The 16,406-nt window shown below is 37.3% G+C and overlaps 1 protein-coding gene and 1 non-coding gene across 2 annotated transcripts; both read left to right on the forward strand.

The window, feature by feature from the left end:
• The first annotated feature begins 4,082 nt into the window (after window positions 1–4,082).
• On the forward strand, window positions 4,083–4,188 carry LOC121211985 (small nucleolar RNA R71). Its single transcript, XR_005907198.1, has one exon. It is a non-coding gene; the product is annotated as a small nucleolar RNA R71 (small nucleolar RNA).
• Window positions 4,189–14,993: 10,805 nt separating this feature from the next.
• Window positions 14,994–15,565, forward strand: LOC107934706 (uncharacterized). Its single transcript, XM_016867194.1, has 3 exons — window positions 14,994–15,107; window positions 15,149–15,236; window positions 15,423–15,565. Exons 1-3 carry the CDS (start codon window positions 14,994–14,996, stop codon window positions 15,563–15,565), a joined length of 345 nt encoding a protein of 114 aa, XP_016722683.1.
• The last annotated feature ends 841 nt before the right edge of the window (window positions 15,566–16,406 follow it).

Below are 16,406 nucleotides of genomic sequence, written 5' to 3' on the forward strand. Positions count from 1 at the left end.
AAGTTTCAAACATTCCAAGTTGAGCATTTTATCATGAAAACATAGGTGTCTACCCTCATTTAAGTAATTACCTTTGATTCAAAATATCACAGAGTTTCACATCCTCACTAAAGATTCACTCAAATCAGTCGAGGTGTTTAAGGACAATAAATGAAGCACTCAATAGTCAATAATGAAGAGTCATTACCATAGGCTTGCATGAAAATCAAATCTCCACCACTATAAATTGAGATGAAACATCAATCAAAAGGTCTTTAGAGTGTTGTAACGTGTCTTTCGTTAAAAGGTGTGGTCACAAGCTAAAATAAAGGGTTAGAATTGAGATTGAATTGAAAAATAACCTAACTAGAAAAATGACTAGTCATCAATTACGTACAACAGAGCTTTTTCTCAGAATATGGAATTTAACTTCTTTAGCTCAAAAGATCACTACTACTAATATGTATACATGTATTTTTTTTAAAGAACAAGTCAAATTACAAAAAAATAAAATAAAACATAGCTAAGCAATTATTCCTACTCAAATTTCGACAAAAATAGGGATCAAATTAATTTAGGGGATTTCAACGATAATGAGTTATGGGTTAATATCGAGGGTAAATCAATGAATGGGTTGTTAGGCTCAAGGGGGTTCACTAAGGGTTAATTGTGAAGGTAGGATTTTATGGAGTGAGTGGGTTAAACCTAAGTGCCTTTATCATTTTGACATATCAAATTAAATGGTGTGGTCTTGACATGCATAATCAAGCAAGTTCTAGAATAGCAATTCAATACTGACGCACTCATAATGAAAGTGAGCATGAAAGAAATAATAGATGCTCTAAAGGCTCAAGATCTCACAAAAATTATGGCTTTTTGATGTTTAAACTTGTGAATTCCAACTCAAGAATATACCTAAACTTGGGGAAACAACCTAAAAGTTTTTAATTCTTCAAAAATCAACTTATCATGCTTGATTCCCTAATCTCTTAAAGTTTAAACCCTCAATGAATAAATGCCTATGTTTTAATTCAAGATATATCAGTAAAAGTCACAAATCAATCAAAATTTATCCTAAACATGATATGAGAGCTTTTCAAGAGAACAAGGCAATCATTCAAGGATTTTTCTGATAGTGAAATGAATACCCCTCCACACTTAAGATGTACATTGCCCTTAATGTACAAAGATAGATATGTAGAAAAGAATATAAATAAAAGAAAGAGAGAGAAGTGAAACTTCCTGAGTGATGTATGAATTTTCTTGAACTGGAGTTTTGGAGAATAATCGGCGTGAGGGTGGAGGAGAATACTCTGGTGGTGGTAGAGGTACATTAGACCATAAGTCCTGCGCCAAAAGAATATTATATCTGGTGGTAGCTATGGTCGTGGTCGAGTAGGACATGGCAGTCGTGGAGAACCTTTCCCAGTGGAGTTTCAAGTTCCTGAGTAATAGTAAGCTTTGAAGCTCTTTATAACTGTGATAGAATCAGGAACTCTTTTAGGAAATATATAAGGAAGAGTAAGTACTCAATATGAATTAGCCGAAATTAAAAATTGTAAAAAAAAAAACTCAGGATAAAATAGTATTAAAAGGAAATAAAAAAATAATTTCAAAATATAGAGATAAAAATAAAATAAAATAAATAATAGGTGTTTATAGAAAAATTGGGGCACACGGCCGTGGGGCACACTCATGTGCGCTAAGCTCAACCCGTGCGTTTCGTAATTTTCAAAATTAGGCGCATTGGTGTACACGGCCATGTTGCACGGCCGTGTCGATCTCCGTTCACTTCTCCCACGCCCGTGTATGCAGGCGCACGCCATTGTTAAATTGACAGGTTTACCCACGGTTTAAAAACACGGCCATGGCTACTTATCGCATCTCGTGTTGGGGAAGAAATTTTTGCCCTGTTTTCACACGGTCGTGGTTCGTCCCGTGGTATGTGCACGGCCTACGGCACACCCGTGTGCCTGGCCGTGTGGTTCTGAAAAGCCTATGTTCAATGATTTGGTTAGTATGTTAGATTTTAAAAACTAAAATTTAAAGAAAGTAATATTGTTAGTGCTTGGGTTGCCTCCCGACAATCATTTATTTATAGTCTAAGCTTGACTTACCTTTCCATTGAATGGTCATGGTGGTTCGAGGAGTTTATACTCCTCATTCCTGCTGTGAATCTCATCAAAATAAGGTTTTAGGCGGGTATTGTTTACCTTAAAAGTCCAAACTTGGGATGATTTACCTCGACTGTACCGAATGGGAAAATGCTAAGTACCGTAAGAGGGATTTCTTCATTCGGTTTGGTAGTGATAATGTGAGGATCTACGGCATCTAATAAAACTTTATCTACAACTTTAAGTTGATTTGGAAAGGTATTGAGCTTGTTCGGGCATAGTTTTGGTTTATCGTGTGTTCTCGGTTTATGTGTCCGCCATTCATCTAACTCCTCGATTTGTAGCCTTCGTTCTTCATGAATAGGTCATCTACTATTGCTTGAAAATGGCTCATGTGCTTCCTTCAAACTAATCTCCTGCAAAGTAGGTTGCACCTTATTGTCAGTTTTAGTAGAATGGTTTAGACAATCACCTTCAATTTTTGATGTGTTACCAGAATTGCGAGCTTTAAGGGTGATTGTTTCGTCTCCCACACGAAGTGTGAGGTCACCTGTGCCAACATGAATAATCGTTCTAGCGGTTGCTGAAAAGGGCCTTCCTAAAATCAAAGGGGTGTTGCTATCCTCCTCTATATCTAAAATAACGAAGTCAACTAGAAATATAAATTTATCGATTTTAACTAGCACATCTTCAATAATACCCCTAGGAAATCTTATAGTTTTATCTGCTAATTGAATGCTCATCCTAGTCTGTTTGGGTTTCCCAAGACCTAGTTGTTTAAACATTTTGTAGGGCATAACGTTAATACTGGCCCCTAAATTAGCTAATGCATTATTAACATCTAAACTACCAATTAAGCAAGGAATTGTAAAACTCCCTGAATCTTTTAACTTGTTGGGTAGCTTATTCTGTAGAATAGCTGAACAAACTACGTTTAGCTCCACATGCGAGGCCTCGTCCAACTTCCGCTTATTTGCTAAAAGCTCCTTAAAAAATTTCATTGCGTTTGGCATCTGTGATAGAGCTTCAATAAACAGTAAGTTAATATGTGATTATTTTAAGAGTTTAAGGAATTTACCAAATTGTTCATCTGAGCGGTCTTTCCTTGTCGCATTAGGGTATGGCACACGAGGTTTGTATTCTGTACTTACCGGTTTCTACTCATTGTGGTCTACCTCACCTTTGCTTTTGCTTATCTCAGTTTCTTGCCTTAGTTCTGGTTCAAGTGTGACTAACCCTTCCTCATCTTGACTAGTAATCGCGTTGAGTTGCTCCCTTGGGTTAGATTCTGTGTTGCTTGGCAAGCTACCTTGTGGTCATTCAGAAATCAATTTGGCAAGCTGTCCAATCTGAGTTTCGAGCCCTTGGATCAATGCTTGTTGATTTTTAAGTGCCGTCTCGATATTTTGAAAACGAGTCTGTGACACCGAGATGAATGTGGTTAGCATCTCTTCAAGGTTCGGCTTCTTTTCCTATTGGTAGGGTGGGTGTTGGTAGCCTGGAGGTGGTCTCTGATTTCCTTGGCCTCCCCATGAGAAATTTGGGTGGTTCCTCCGACCTGCATTGTAAGTGTTACTATATGGATTATTTTGAGATCGAGGATTGTTACCCATGTAATTTAACTGCTCGTTATGCATGTTATGGCCATAAGGTTGATATTGTGAATTGCTTGATCCACCTCCACTTGCTTCGCATTGCATTACTGGGTGAACCTATAAAGAACTAAGAAAACCATCAATTTTCTTATTCAAGAGTTCTACCTGAGTAGAGAGCATAGTGACTGAATCGACGTTATAAACACCGGTTGTTTTTGTTGGCTTTGTTCTCATAACTTGCCACTGATAGTTATTCAGTGACATCTCTTCAATAAATTCGTAAGCCTCTTCAGGTGTTTTGTTATTGATGGTTCCCTCGGCTGCTTCATCAATCATCTGTCTTGTCAAGGGATTCACACCATTGTAGAATGTTTGCACTTGCAACCATAAAGGTAATCCATGGTGAGGGCACCTTCTTAAAAGGTCCTTGTATCTCTCCCACGCATCGTAGAGTGTTTCTAAATCCATTTGCACAAACGAAGAGATATCATTACGTAATTTGGATATTTTAGCCGACGGGAAATATTTTAATAAAAAATTTTCGGTCATTTGTTCCCAAGTAGTAATTGACCCTCGTGATAACGAGTTCAACCATTGTTTAGCTTTGTTCCTCAATGAAAAAGGGAATAACCGAAGACAAATGACATCGTCAGAAACGCCATTAATTTTAAATGTATCACAGAATTCCATGAAATTTGAGAAGTGAGTGTTTGGATCCTCATCCTACAAACCATCAAACTGAACAAATTGCTGTATCATTTGAATAGTGTTAGGTTTTAGTTCAAAATTATTCGCAGCAATAGTAGGTTTAACTATTCTTGACTCAGTTCCTGTTAAAGTAGGTTTAGCATAATCATACATAGTACGAGGAGCAGGATTCTGATTTGCTAGTTCAGCGGGTATCGTAGGAGGTAGCTGATTGTCTTGATTTTTAGCCATCTCCTTAGTTGGGGTTTGAATATCGTCCTCTTGCTCATTCTCTGTATATCTTAAGCTTCGTCTTATTTCTCTTTGGTTTCTACGAACTGTGCGATCGATTTCTTCGTCAAAAAGTAATGGTCCTGACGGGTTTCTTCTAGTCATAAACTATAAAAACCTTCCAAGAGAAAGAAAAAGTAAATTAATAAATAATAATAATAAAATAAAATTAACTTGCAAGAAAAATAAATGGCTAAAGTAATAAAAATTGAGTGTTCCTAATATCTTAGTTCCCCGGCAACGGCGCCAAAAACATGATTGTGATATGCGTGTGATAAGTTTTAAATATTTATAATGAATCATTCTTGAAACTAACTATTATCACGATGAAGGCAATTGTACCTATCGAACAGTAGTATAGCTTTAGCAAGACCGGATTGTCAAACCCAAAGAAACTAAAAATACTATTAATGACTGTCTTTTTATTATCTAGCCTAAAAATAATGGGGTTTGTTTTAACTAACTAATTAACTTAACTAAGAATTCACAGGAAATAGAATTGGGAGATTACTTTTGGAAAAACGATTGAATTAAGACAATACCTAAGGAAAAATCCACCTAGACTTCACTTGTTATTTGACTCTGAATCGGACGATTTATTCATTTGACTTGATCCGTAGAAATCCCTAAGTTATATTATTATCCCTCTCGAGACTAATAACGTCTAACCCTAGGTTGAATAATTGAAATCTCTTTCTAATTAACTTCCTAGGGTTGCATTAACTCGATCTATGGATCCCCTTATTAGGTTTCACACTAATCCGACAAAATATTGTCACCTTATCTCTAGGCGCACGATCAAATCCACTTGATTATGAAAAATGTACTTTTAGACAGGGTCTACTCCTCCTCTGAATAAAAGCTTAACTTGAATCAATATCCTAAAATATCAAGACAAGAATTAAGAACACATAATTAAGAACAAGCCAAATATTTATCATACAGTTCAGAAAATAATAACAAGATTCGTCTTAGGTTTCATTCCCCTTAGGTATTTAGGGGTTTAGTTCATAACTAAAAAGGAAAACATCTCAGAAGAATAATAATACAAAACATAAAGAAAACCCAAAACTCCTGAAAGGAAATTGAGGGGAGATCTTCAGTCTTAATGATAAATCCGGCCTCTGAGATGGATCAATCGGCTTTCCTTGAGTAGTTCCCTTCCTCTTTCTTGTATGTCCCCTTTTCCTCCTCCTTTAGGGTGTATTTATAGGCTTTGGAATGCCTAAGAACCCTCAAAATTGACCTTTTTCGAATTGGACTCAACTTGAGCTCGACAGGGACACGCCTGCGTGACACGCCCGTGTGTGATTACTTCAGGCTATGGTCAAGCCTGTTAAATAGGCATGGGCGTGTGGTCCACCCGTGTGAGTCGTGCTTTGATTCTGCCAAATAGACAAGGCCGTGTGGTCTACTCGTGTGAGGAAGTCCAGGCCGTGTTGATTTCGTACATTGGCCCATTTTCTCCATTTTTGGCCCCTTTCTCGTTCCTTTCACTCTCCTATGCTCTTCTAAGTATAAAACATGAAATTAAGGAATTAAGAGCATTGAATTCACCAAATATAAGGAAAAATCATCCATAAAATGTGCCAAGCATGGGATAAAAATATGTATAAATTACGGTTTATCAATGACAAACAAACATAATCATATCTTCACATCATAAGCAATAAATCATAACTTGACTAGCTATACTCACAAGCCATAATCAATATGAGCCACATCTCATCGCCATATACAATAGCTCAAAATAGGCCAATACTTTATCCAAATCATAATAACACAGGTCATAGAACTAGGTCCCTATACATGCCATTCACTTGATATTTCTAACATATGTATCAATACTCCAAAGGTATTGGCTTAATAGTGTGATGCTGCCTTCGACGATCTCCAACCCTGAGCCGACCTGACAACACTAAATGAAATGGAAAGGCATGAAAAATAATAAGCAATGTATTAACATGCTATTTTTCAATTCCTCTCTATTTATTCAAAGTCTAGTTAAGCTATTTTCTCGAGTCATGGTCACTAAATTATTTATATTCGCAGCTACAGGACTCCAAATTGAGAACCGTTAATTTTTCCAGAGACTAAACTCATATATCTTCATAAAATAAAATTTTCATAATTTTTGTTCTAGCCAATAAGTACAATTTATTATTCAAATTCTCCCCTATTTTGCTGTTTTACAACTTTGACCTTTCTTCACTAAAATTTATTTATCTCATAGCACGGGACTCAGATAATACTCTCATATATCTCCCTTGAAAATAGACTCATTAAGGATTTTAAGCATACAATTTATAACCCATGATTATTTTCATAAAATTTTTAATTATTTTCCAAAGTTGAAGATAGGGGAGTCTGAGATCACTCTAACCCTGTTTCATAAACATTCAAATGTCTCATAATAGGAGATTCTTTTACTTACACCGTTTCCTTTATAAGAAACTAAAGTCGATAAGATTTAGTTCTATATTTTATTTGGCCTTTAATTTGACTTCCACAATTTTTGGTGGATTTTCAAAGTAGGACTACTGCTGCTGTCCAAACTATTTTAGTACAATATAATGATACCATCACAAGATTTTCATGAAATTACTCTGATAAGTATCACTCATTCATTTTCTTTCTTATCACAAGTCCATGGGTCTCGAGTATTTACCTGTGCTATCATCTAGCACAACACTCGTCCAAACATGACAATTCATATGCATCATAACAGTATCATATAGCATAAATGAGTTTATCATGGCAAGAACCTTCTTATTTCATTTCTCATATTAATCTCATTGAATTTCTTAGAATCTCGATGGATATCCCATTCATCGTCAATTCATACAAGTGATCATTTCAAATACGCACTCCCGCGAACCTTACTCTTACATTGGGATTACCAGTCCAGGCTAAATCCCCCGTAGTATAAACTCATATGGTAATGTCGGGATTACCAGTCTAGGCTAAATCCCCCGCAGCAACAATTACCCTTATGAGTTCGGATCTGAATTACCAGTTCAGGCTAAATTCAGATCCTAATCAGATTACCCGTCTGGGCTAAATCCATTTTAGCACACATATTCTTCGGGAGGCTAGATCACTTTACAAGTTGATGTCTGTCAATTTGTATTTTCCCTTTCTAAAAAGCACATTCCCACAAACCTCCTTTCTTACAACGGAATTACTAGTCCAGGCTAAATCCCCTATAGTGACATATACTCTAATGAGCTAGGATCTGAATTACCAGTCCAGGCTAAATTCATAACCTAATTCGGATTACCCGTCTGGGCTAAATCTGTTTACAGATATTGTTCAGGAGGGCTATATAGGGATTGGATCACTTGTCCGAGCTAGATCCTTTTCACCATCAATTCCTTTTCAAGAATCCATCAAATATCCTATTTCATTCAAGCGAGAATTTTCTTCTTCTTATTATCAATCATGTCAATGTTTCATAAATTTTCATACATTGAGCATTCAAATCATATTCTTATCAAGAGCAGACATTTATCATATAATCGTCATTTAAGCAATTAACATACCTCACACATTGTATTTACTTGCAAATGGACTTACCTTCCTTTTCACTCTTTTGCAAGTTATCCACCTTAATAAAACATCATGTTATATCAAATTCTCAATATATTCAGCTATTATATAACAACCCATCAATGATTGAACCATCAAACATTTCATGTGCTACTAGTCATATATCATTGTTCTCACAAATTTTATATACCATTCTTTCATCACTTTCCAATATATTAAATCATGCCATTCGTGCAATAATAATATAGAATTTTAAATTCAAATATAGCATTACAATATTATTGACACACGAAGTTACCTCGACACCAAAATAGTAAAAAGGAACCTAACCGTCGATTTTCTATTTTTCACCCGATCTAGGTCCAATCCTCGTTTTCCTTGATCTATAATATCACATTTAGTCTAATTATTAGTTACATTATTTAATGTGATCCAAAAATCATTTTTGGCAAAATTACATTTTTCCCCTAAAGTTTGTTAAAATTACAATTTTACCCCTAGGCTCGTAAATTATTTTTATTCAATTTTCTCACTCTATAGGCCTAGTCGAACCATTTTTATAACTATATCAAACTACAATTCTCATCAAAACACCCTTTTATACCATTTTTACAACTTTTTCAAAATGGTCCTTTCGGACGTTTTCATCGAAAATTGCTTAGTAAAAGTCATTTATTTAACACGCAACACTCATTTTATACCAATAGACATCAAAATGCATACATGTCACACATGGGTCAATTTTTAAACATGAACCCTAGCTCAAATTAATGGTAGAAATAGATAGATCTTGCTACGGGGATTGCAAAAACGTAAAAATCATTAAAAACGGGGCTAGAATGGACTTACAATCGAGCTTGGAAGCTTGAAAAACCCTAGCCATGGTTTCTCCATGCAATTTTCGGCCAAGAGGTTGAACATTGACAAAATTTGGCTTTTAATTTTGTTTTTAATTCATTTTAATAACTAAATGACCAAAATGCCCTTAATGAAAAACTTTGAAAACATGCCTAACCATGTCCATTTTGTCCACCAACTTAACCAATGATCTAATTACCATATAAGGACCTCCAATTTAAAATTTCATAACAATTGGACACCTCTAGCATTTAGAACTCAACTTTTGTACTTTTTACGATTTAGTCCTTTTGACTAAATTGAGTGCCCAAACGTCAAAATTTTTGAACGAAATTTTCACTAAATCATCCTGTGAAATTGTAGACCATAAAAATATAATAAAAATAAACTTTCTTATGTTGGATTTGTGGTCCTGAAACCACTAGTCTGACTAGGCCTAAAATCGAGATGTTACATAGCACCTCTCGCCATACAAATGGTGTCTTCAAATTTTTAACGCGAACACGATGGCAGCCAACTCTAAATTGTGGGTCAGGTAATTTTTCTCGTGTGGCTTACGTTGTCTCGAGGCATATGCTATCACTTTGCCTTCTTGCATGAGCACACATCCCAATCCATTTGAGGAGGCATCGCTATACACCACGAATTCTTTTCCTGGTTCTGGTTGCACTAAAATTGGAGTTTCGGTCAACAAGGTCTTTAGTTTCTCGAAAATCTGTTGGCACTTCTCCATCCATTCAAACTTGGCATCTTTTTGTAACAAATTTGTCATCGGAGTAGCTATCATCGAGAATCCATTTACAAATCTTCTGTAGTACCCAGCCAAACTCAGTAAGCTTTGAATCTCTGGCACACTCCTTGGCTATTTCTACTCAATGGTAGTCGAGATCTTACTTGGGTCAACTCTGATCCTATCACCCGACACAATGTGTCCGAAGAACCCAACCTCTCGGAGCCAAATTTCACTTTTACTAAACTTGGCATACAACTACTTATCTCTTAAGGTTTGTAAAACCGTCCTCAAATGTTTCGTATACTCACTCTCATCACGCGAATAAATCAATATGTCATCGATAAAGATCACCACGAACTTATCCAAATACGGTCAAAAAATGCAGTTCATCAAATTCATAAATACCGCAAAGGCATTTGTTAAATCGAAAGGCATGACAAGGAACTCATAGTGCCCATACCTCGTCCTAAATGCGATTTTCGGTACATCTTGCTCTTTTACTCTGAGCTAGTAATAACCGGACCTCAAGTTTATCTTGGAAAACATGGTGGCTCCTTTCAATTGATCAAACAAATCATCGATCCTTGGCAAGGGATACTTGTTCTTCACTGTCACCTTGTTGAGCTGTCTGTAGTCTATACATAACCTTATCAACCCATCTTTCTTTTTCACAAAGAGCACCGGAGCACCCTACAGAGAAAAGCTCAGTCTCGCAAACCCTTTATCCATTAACCCTTGTAGTTGAACCTTCAACTCCTTTAACTCCGTTGGAGCCATCTTATACGGAGCAATCGAGATAGGTGTCGTGTCAGGGACTAATTCAATTCCAAATTCAACTGTCCTCACCAGTGGTAATCCGGGTAATTCCTCCGGAAACACATCTGAGAACTCACATACCACTGGTACTGACTCGAGCTTCAATTCAGATGTTTGAGTATTCAATACAAAAGCGAGGTAAGCTTCATACCCTTTTCTCAAATATCTCTCTGCAGTCATAGATGATATTACTACAAGCGAATTGCCTAATTCATCCATTTCAACCAGAAGAACATCCCCGCTCCCATATTTCAACCGAATAGCTTTTCGTCCACAGTCCTCTAGAACACCATGAGAAGTTAACCAATCCATCCCAAGTATTACATCAAATTCACTAAACGGCAATAACATTAAGTTAGCCGGAAAACAATGACATCTAATCATCAAGGGATAATTTCTACACACTTGGTCAACCAACGCATGTTTGCTTAAAAGGTTCAACACTTTTACCACAAATTCAGTGGACTCGACTATCTTATTCATACGGGGTATCAATTTCATACAAATATAGGAATGGCTAGACCCGGGTCAATCAAAGGAATGACATATATATCATGGATAGAAAAGGTGCCCGTAATCACATCAGGAGACTCTGCCTCTTCACGGGCACGTATAGCATAAGTCTTTGCAGGCGCTCTATCCTCATTTACTAAACATACAAAATAAATGAAGCTCGAATGTTGTAATTCTTATTTAGGTACCTGTACCATTCACCACATGGTCATAAAGTCTCTCATTTTGATATAAACCACAAATCTCTCATTGAACCATTTGAAATACTACAGGATATTCAATAGCCCCAAATATGGGATAAAATACCGACGCCATATCCCAGACATGGTCTTACACTGGCTAGCACATCAAAGTCGATGCCATGTCCTAGACAGGTCTTACACTAACTTTCATAAATCGAAGCCGATGCCATATACCAGACAGGTCTTACACTAGCTCTCATCTATCGATATCGATGCCATGTCCTAGACAGGTCTTACACTGACATTCAAGAAGCTGATGCCATGTCCAAGACAAGTCTTACACTAGCTTGTATATCTCAAGGCTGATGCATGTCCCAAACTTGTCTTACACTAGCTCTCGTCTCAATGTCGATGCATGTTCCAAACATGTCTTACACTGGCTCTCGTAATGTGGCTGATGCATGTCCCAGACATGTCTTACACTAGCACACATATCACCCAATGTCATGGCATGAATATCCAAATCTATTCCAAATGTTCAACCGGGAGTATTTATTACATTAATTTCTCAACATGCATACTCATATTCACAATCAAAATAATTTATGCAATTTCAATTCAATGACACATTATAACAATATAGTTGCATTATTAACATACAACTTACCTCGGATTACAAAATCTAGGTGACTAGATGATTTACTCTACTTGTTTGGCCTTCCCCCTGTCTAAGCCCGATTTTCATTTTTCTTGATCTAAAATAATAAATATTTACTCATTTAACCTCTAAATAAATTTAAAGAATCATAAATTCACATTTTTGGCAAAATGACCATTTTGCCCTTAGACTTTCCCAAAATAACCATTTTACCTCTAGGCTCGAAAATTGATTTTTATCGAATTTTTTCAAATCTTTAGCCTAGCCAAACCCTTTTTACTCTTATAGTGACCCAAAATTCCCATTGTTTCGCAACATTACTATCTATTTTATAAACTTTACAAAACGGTCTTATTAGGGTTTTCATGAGGAGTCCTTTCACAAAAGTTATTTACTACACAACTAAGATTCATTTTCTTCCATAAAAACTCAGAAAACATCATAAATCCTTTCATGAAAAATCCCTAGATTATCAACCATTTTACAAAGTGTCCCCCCATTAGCTAGCTCATGCCATAAGGGTTCCAAAAGTACCAAATTATCAAAAATAAGCATCTAAATCACTTACTTGAAAGAGATATAAGTGGCTGAAATTTCAATCTTCCAAAACTCTTAGAATGGCTGAAAATTTCGATGATGGAGAAAGGAAGAATGAAAAAATGAAGGCTAGCCTCTAGGGTATTATTTTATCATACATTAAGTCACCAACTCCTTTGACCATTTGATTTCTTGTCCCCTATGGCCGGCCATCAGCTTCTAAAGGGTCTAATTGCACTTTAAAGACCCCCAATTTTGGTTCTCTAGCTATGTGGTACATCTATCAAGGAAAATAGAACTTTTACCCCTTATGTGATTTAGTCCTTTTTCGAAATTAAGCTCACAAATGCTAAAATTACCTCACCAAATTTTTCATACACTAATATAATCATGTTATAACACCAAAATAATAATAAAAATAATTTCTTGACTTCGGATTTATGCTCCTGAAATCACTGTTTCGACTAAGCCCAAAATTGGGCTGTTACACTTAAGGCTCAGATTCAAGAAGTACTGGATCGTGGGTTTATTTGCCCTAATATGTCTCTGTTGTGAGCACCAGTGTTGTTTTTGAAAAAGAAAGATCGATCCATGCGTATGTGTATCGACTACCGGCAACTAAATAAGTTGACCATCAAGAATAAGTACCCTCTACCAAGGATAGATGATCTATTCGACCATTTTCGAGGAGCTTTGGTTTTCTCTAAGATTGATATCTGATCAGGGTACCATTAGTTGAGGGTTAAGGAGGCTGATGTGCATAAGACGACATTTAGGACTCGTTATGGACATTACGAGTTCCTAGTTATGCCCTTTGGAATGACTAATGCACCAGCGGTATTTATGGACTTGATGAACCGAGTGTTCCAACCCTATCTGGATTAGTTCGTAGTGGTATTTATTGACGATATACTAGTGTATTCGAAGACCGAGGATGAGCACAATAAACATCTTAGGGTGGTTCTATAGATTCTAGAGAGAAACAACTATACACTAAGTTCAGTAAATGTAAGTTCTGGTTACGTGAAGTAACGTTTTTGGGCCATGTGGTTTCTGCAGAGGAGATTAGAGTCGATCCTCAAAAGATTGAGGTTGTCTTGGATTGGAAGCAGCCTAAGACTGTATCTGAGATTCGCAGTTTTCTGGGATTGGCAAGGTATTATCAATGGTCTGTAAAGGGATTTTCACTGATCGCCGCACGATTGACTAAGCTACTACGTAAGGGTTGCCATTTAACCGGGCAAATTCACAACAAAAGAGCTTTGAGAAGCTCAAGACTGTTCTGACTCAGGCTCCTGTTCTTATACAGCCTAAACCTAGTAGAGATTTCATGATATACAGTGATGCGTCGCATGTGGGTCTGGGTTGCATTCTGATGTAGAACGGTAAGGTGGTTGCTTATGTGTCTTGTCAGCTCAAGATGCATGAGGCAAATTAACTGACGCATGATTTGGAATTGGTTGCAATAGTATTCGTTTTGAAAATCTGGAGGTACTACTTGTATGGTGAGAAATGTACTATCTACACTGATCATAAGAGCCTCAAGTATCTCCGCACTCAGAAGGAGTTAATCTTAGGCAGCGTAGATGGGTGGAGCTGCTTAAAGATTATGATTGTACCATTGAGTACCATCCTGGTAAGGCCAATGTGGTGGCCGATGCGTTGAGTCGTAGAGCCATAACTGATCTGAAAGTGATGTTTCTCGACTTAGTCTTTTCAACGATGGGAGTCTTTTGGCAGAACTTCGGGTTGAGAATGGTGCCACTACTGATTTTAGGACTAACAATGATGGGGTACTGTGTTTTCGCGGTCATATGTGTGTACTGAATGATGGGGATTTAAGAAATTCGATTCTAAAAGAGGCATATAGTAGCCCTTATGCCATGCATCCCGGTGGAAATAAGAAGTGTGAGGTTTGTACTAGTGGCCAGGGTTGAAGCGTGAGGTTACTGACTTCGTCGCTCGCTATTTAACTTGTCAGCAGGTTAAGGTTGAGCATCAGTTACCTTCGAGTTTGCTGCATTCGGTTAAGATTTCACTCTAGAAATGGGAGCGAGTAACGATGGACTTCATTAGTGTGTTACCTCGATCACCCACTAAGAAGGATTCTATCTGGGTCATCGTAGATCGATTGACCAAATCTGTTCACGTCATTCCAATTAGGACAAACTTCTCTCTACAGAAATTGGCTAAGCTCTACATATCAGAAATAGTGAGACTATATGGGGTACCTGTCTTGATCATCTCTGATAGGGATTCTCGTTTCACGTCCCAATTCTGGAAGAAGTTACATGAGGCTCTGGGTTGAAGGTTAGACTTCAGCAATACTTTCTATCCTTAGACATACGGTCAGTCAGAGAGGGTGATTCAGATACTGGAGGACACGTTGAGGAGCTGTGTTATCAATTTTCAAGGAAGTTGGGAGGAGTACTTGCCATTAGCAGAGTTCGCCTACAATAACAACTACCAGTCTAGTACACGATGGCACCTTACGAGGCCTTGTATGCTCGTAAGTGTCGCACTCCCTTGTGCTGGACTGAATTAGGTGAGCTACGTGTTCTAGGTCCGGAATTGGTTTCTGAAACTGAGGATAAAGTTAGATTAATTCGGGATCGACTGAAATCGGCTTCTGATAGGTAAAAGTCCTATGCAGATCTGAAGCGTCGAAAGATAGAGTTTTCTGTGGGAGACTTCTTTTTTCTCAAGATCTAGCCATGGAAGAAGGTATTGAGGTTTGGTAGCAAGGGCAAGCTAAGCCCTCGGTTTATTGGATCGTACCGGATTCTGAGACAAGTGGGACCAGTCGCTTATCAGTTGGAACTGCCTCCGGAGTTGGATCGCATTCGTGATTTTTTTATGTCTCGATGTTGATGCGCTACCGCTCTGATCCCACGCATATTGTTCCTGTAGAGGAAATTGAGGTTAGGTCAGATCTAAAGTTTGAGGAGGAGCCGGTTCAGATTCTAGATCGCGATGTTAAGGTTCTACGAAGAAAGTCTATCCCCTTAGTGAAGGTGCTGTGGCGGAATCATAGCATCGAGGAGGCCATTTAGGAGCTAGAGGATTCAATGCATCAGTAGTATCCTCACCTTTTCTAATCAGGTAAAATTTTGAGGCCGAAATTTTCTTTTAGGGGGTAAAATTGTAATGTCCCAAAATATCTGTATATGTTTCTGCATTATTTGACAAATATCTATTTGCTTGAGTGGTTAAGTTTTCTGGGTGTGTGGGAGGTTTCAAGTTCAAGCCTTACTTGGGTTAAATTTTGGTATTTTTATGAATAAGCCTAAACTTAGTAGGCTTATATTTTATTGTTTGTAAAATATGTCAAAATGGGCCTACTGGTCTGGTAGTTAGGTGGAGTGTCAAAATGTGGGAGATCTTGTGTTCGAATCTTTGTACGAGCAAGGGAGTTTTTCTTTTTACATGTAGCGTGTGGATGGGTGGATGAGTTTGATTGGACTTGAAATGCTGATAGTGGAGTGTTCGGTGGAGAGAATGAAGGGAATGTGAGTTGAAGGTTATCAGAAAATCTAATTCTGATTATTCGATTTTTGTTTTGGTAAATTCGGCACCCTCCCTCAACTCAGCAAATTTTTTACCTTCAATTCTTTTTTTTCTTCATGTTGAACCTTTGTTTCCTTCTATTGATTCTGTTTTCTTTTTCACCTTTTCCACTTTACGTTAGCGCACGGTCGGTAATTGATGCTTTTTGATTAATTTTATTTGTTTTTCACGAATGATTACTAAGAGGAGTGTTTTCGTGTTTAAAAGTCTGTGAAGCGGCTGCGATTCTCCAGATGGTGTCAACGAAGTGCGTTTTTGTCAATGTCCACTCAAAGGTAAGGGTTCCGTTAAGATTGAGGTTTTGTCTGTTCATAGTTACTCGTTTTA

This window comes from Gossypium hirsutum, chromosome A12 (assembly GCF_007990345.1).
Source record: "Gossypium hirsutum isolate 1008001.06 chromosome A12, Gossypium_hirsutum_v2.1, whole genome shotgun sequence".
Classification (NCBI taxonomy): Eukaryota; Viridiplantae; Streptophyta; class Magnoliopsida; order Malvales; family Malvaceae; genus Gossypium; species Gossypium hirsutum.

Excerpts from the sequence above, each read along its gene's own strand:
- LOC107934706 (XM_016867194.1), top strand. The coding sequence starts at position 14,994 with ATGGCACCTTACGAGGCCTTGTATGCTCGTAAGTGTCGCACTCCCTTG. Across the intron at positions 15,108-15,148 it reads TTTCTGAAACTGAGGATAAA|GTAAAAGTCCTATGCAGATC; the intron begins GTTAGATTAATT and ends GGCTTCTGATAG. Across the intron at positions 15,237-15,422 it reads AGATCTAGCCATGGAAGAAG|AGGAAATTGAGGTTAGGTCA; the intron begins GTATTGAGGTTT and ends TTGTTCCTGTAG.